General features: G+C 38.7%; 1 protein-coding gene across 1 annotated transcript in view; it reads right to left on the bottom strand.

The window, feature by feature from the left end:
- Window positions 1-63: 63 nt before the first annotated feature.
- Window positions 64-4345, bottom strand: part of LOC102296372 (NF-kappa-B essential modulator) — a gene marked incomplete in the record, with an annotated part of 22434 nt that continues 18152 nt past the window's right edge. Inside the window, 8 exon segments of the mRNA XM_042213807.1 lie at window positions 64-195; window positions 837-913; window positions 1069-1205; window positions 2359-2493; window positions 2610-2682; window positions 3299-3451; window positions 3555-3670; window positions 3786-3888. Of these exon segments, the coding sequence (XP_042069741.1) occupies window positions 164-195; window positions 837-913; window positions 1069-1205; window positions 2359-2493; window positions 2610-2682; window positions 3299-3451; window positions 3555-3670; window positions 3786-3888 (826 nt within the window).

Consider the following 4345-nt stretch of genomic DNA (forward strand, 5'->3'; position numbering starts at 1 on the left):
GCAAATTACTGACCTCTGTCATCATTTTAGGTGGGGGAACTTGCACAATCGGTGGCTGACTAAATACTTTTTTGCCCCACTGTATGTAGTTAGATCCAAATGGTTTTGGACAATGACACATTTTAGCCATTTATCCTCTGTACACCACCACAGTGGATTTCAATCAAATAATCAAGATGCAATTGAAGTGCAGACCTAAAAAAAAAAAAAAAAAAGTATTACAATACATGTTTAGGATTTACAAACATTTTTTTACATAATCCTCCATTTTAAGAGGCTCATAATTAGTTGGACTGACAAGCATTTCATGGCCAGCAAAATGAGTTCTAAAGTGTATAATAATTTACACTCTGCTTTAATTCAGCCTAATGCCACAAAACTGATCAGATAACGTTTCAATGTACAAATGGAGAATGACCTAAACCATACTGGAAAAGCAACCCGAACGTTTCTGAAGGCAAAGAAATGGGATATATTCTTCAATGGTCAAGTCAGTGACCTGATTTCAAACCAATAGCACATGCTCTTTAGTGACTGCATAAAAGGAAACTGACGGTGGTCAAGCAAAACTAGACATTCAACAGACATCGTCATAAGATACGGGCACTTCCAAAGAGCGTTACTATTTCTTTGAATCTTATGAACAAAACATTGAATCTACTAATGAATAAAATAATTGTTAAAAACTTTAACAAATTAATAGTTTTTAATTGCAGCCCTATATGTGAATAAATTAAAAAAGAAAATAAATTCCAAAAAACACACAGCATGAAATTTTCTCTATTTCAGTAGTGAAAGTAGAGCTTCATGAGAATAAAACTATCATGATTCTGTACCTTGTGGGGGAGGGATGAGTGTGGGCCGTGCAGAGAAGTCATCCAGGTGTCTCATCTTCATTTGTTCCATACGTGCACTGAAACAGAAGGGAGCATTGAAAAGTTCTATGTTAAATCTCATCTTATTAACTGTACATGCAGATGAAACACACATAATGAAGCATAAACACATCCACATACCCAATCTGATGACACAAATAATTATTATAATTTGCAATGTCTTGGTTTTTACCGTGCGGTAGCTTCCTGTTTAAGCCTCTCATTCTCAGACAAGGCCTGATTCAGCTGCTCCTGCAGCTCCTCCTTTTTCTGGTTTAACTTCTCTCTGGCTTCTCGCTCAGCAAGGAAATCTGCCTTGTAGATCTCAGCCTGGGTGAGAGAGACATGTGAGGTCATTTTTCATGCAGTAATTTGGGTTCATTTCAATAAACTGGCATTACATACATGTTAAAATGTCGGCGTGGCTGATAAAGACTGAAGTTCAAATGTGTGCTGTCATCATTATAAGAATACTGAGGTTCTCTCTACTCTTTCCAGGCCAGCTGCTGAAGTCACCTTAGTTTGTGGTGGTTTGAAACAATTATTAGCACTTTAGATTTTCCAGAGTGATTCAAAGGACTCCAATGAGAGGAAAGAATCTGAGGGACCAGTTCACCTTGGCTGGGATAGTGTGGAGGGCACTCAAGGGAGAGCATCTAGTGGCCAGGCCTATGGAACCTATGTGTTACACTACTCAGCATTCCTGAAAATGTCTATACCAGGGGTTAGGGAAGTCCATCCATTAGTCGAATTTAGGATTCAGAGGGAACAATGTGGCTTTAGTTCTGGTTGTGGAATGCTGAACGAGCCCCTTACCCTCTCACAGATATTCAAGTGTGCATTTATTCTACATGTACTTTGTGCGTGTGGAGAGGGCATTTTTCCATTGAAAGATACGGAAGAAGGTCATTTGGTCCCTGTGCACCCGCAGTGAGAGTTTCATCCACATTTCAGGCAATGAGCTGAACACAATCCCAGCAGAGTTGGTCTCCACCACGACTGTCCTCAACACCATTTATATTCATAATTTTTATGGACAGAATTTCTAGACAAGAGCTAAGTTGCACTGGTGGCTCTCAAACAGTCTTTGTGTCAGATTCAAGATGCTGCGATTAGCATTTGAGCATTTTTGCTCCACATTGATTACATCCCACTTGGGTCGTGACAATGAGATTCACTACACCACTATCGTGGACTAAAGAAATCATATCTCTAATATCTCTCAATTTATAGAAATTTTCAAAAAGTAATGCAATCATTTTTTATTTATTTAAAGTTACAGTGTGTAAAATCTCACCACTAGATGTCAGTAGACTGCAAATTGCGTTCTATGCATAAACTTAGCTACATTGGCCGCTGTTCATCTGTAGACTGTCAGTCCGCTGTTTACTTCAACTGTCAATATGTGTCCATAGTCACTGTCATCTACCAGACCTGTCAAGTGACCACTTTATAAGTCAGCTCAACAGCTAAGAAGGAATACCTGTGCAGTAAGGACAGGAATTGTTTCCAGGGAGCCTTTCTGTTGCTCCACCTCTTCCTTCAGTTTATCAATCAGGTCCTGCTTCAGGGCCAGCGCTCGCTCAGCCTCCTCCAGTCGGCAGCACAGATCTCCACCCTGGAATGCATAAACACAGATTTATGTTTGGACTTGACCCCCAAGGTATTCCAAAACTAATGAGTGTAAAAACCTTTTTTAATTTAATGTTTGTTTGGTTGGGTTTTTATTTTTACCTCATTCTTCAGTTTAGAATCATAGTCTCTAAAGAGACACGTGTATGCATGCTGTAGCTGTGTCAGTTTTTTCCTGAGGAAATAAAGTGCAATATATTGGTAAACGTTCAATAAACCAAAAGGAGGAATGACCAAAGAGACTGTTAACAATACAGAGCTATTACCAATCAGTCTGTCTGGCTAGTGATCTATCACAGTTCACAGGTATTGCCCATAAAATCACAAATATGACTTTGACCACAATTTGGGTTAAAACCCATTAGGTTATCATTGTGTATAATTACCAGTGTAATGCAATGATCGGGGAACATTCTTAATTTTGTTGTACCTGTGACAATGACAATAAAGTTTCTGATTCTGATTCTAATATAGAACCACTTTTTTGCACAAAAGATTAAATAGTAAAGTAATTATTCAGGGTCATCACAAGCTAGTGTACCCTCAAGTCCTAAGCTCGGATAAAATGGGAGGCTTGTGTCAGGAAGGGCATCCGATGTAAAAACTGTGCCAAATCACACATACATATCCGTTCCCTCTGGTGGCCCCTTGTTAAATAAGGGAGCAGTTAAAAGCTTCTACATTTTTTAATGCATGTTCCTCCATTCAAATAAATCTTTCTAAATAGCACAACAGTGCAGAAACATATGAATCATGTTGGCTTCTTCTATCTGTACGCGTCTTGGACTCACTTCTCCTCAGTGACAACATGTCTCTCTGACTTCAGGGCCTGCTCCAAGCTCTGGGTTTGCAGCAGCAGCTTGTCCATGGCTACATGATGCTGTTTCTTCTGCTGTTCAAGCTCCCGCTCTGCCACCTGCAGGGCCTTTATTTTACTGCTTAATCTGCACACAGGCAAAAACAAAACAAAACACATGAGCACACCTAAAGGGTGAACTAAGACATAATTCTGTGTATGGATCTATTGCAGGTGATGTAACCACTTACTTGTCTTCCAGGAGTACGCGTTCATGCTCACTTTTGTCCAACCAGCTTTGTCTTTCCTGTAGTTCTCCTAGCAGGGAAGTTGCCTGAGCTTTCAGGGCCTCGCAGTCCTTGGCCAGCTACAAAAACACAAACAAGCTTTTTTGCACTCCGCTTGCTAGAATTAAAAGTATAGGAGGTAGAAGATTTTTTTATGCTTTCAGAGTAAAAATGACAGCTAGTCACATGTGATACCTGGGCACAGTCCTTGTCCTTCTGTTTGAGCAGAGCTTCAGTTCTGTCCCTCTGAGCTGAGCTCTTCTGCAGGTAATCAAGCTTCTCCTCCAGCTCCCGATACCTACAAAATAAAAATCACTTGTAACAGGCAGTGACAGTGACAAATATTGAAAAATAAATAAATAAATAAATTAATATAGGAATGCCCTTTTTAAATTACTGTCTAATACAAACAGACAGCATGTATATACAATATACTGCATATCATTATATATTAGATGCAAAGAGCTGATCTTTTCTATAAAAGCACAATTTGAAAGACCGGTTGATTTGACATAAAAAGAAATTAATTTAAAGTAGTAAGAAAATCTGAATATTGTACTTGTACATTACTGGATTAAACATTTATAGGATGTTAGGGCTGCACAATTTTGCATAAAATGAGAATCCCGATTTTTTTGCTTAGAATTGAGATCACGATTCTCTCACGATTTTCTTTTCCAGTATAAATATTTATTGCACTTATTAACTGCACATCAACTTCGTAACAGTTGAGACTGAACATAAAAACAATAAAT

This window comes from Haplochromis burtoni, unplaced genomic scaffold (genome assembly GCF_018398535.1).
Source record: "Haplochromis burtoni strain Fernald_Lab_line unplaced genomic scaffold, NCSU_Asbu1 Contig_482, whole genome shotgun sequence".
Taxonomy (NCBI): Eukaryota; Metazoa; Chordata; class Actinopteri; order Cichliformes; family Cichlidae; genus Haplochromis; species Haplochromis burtoni.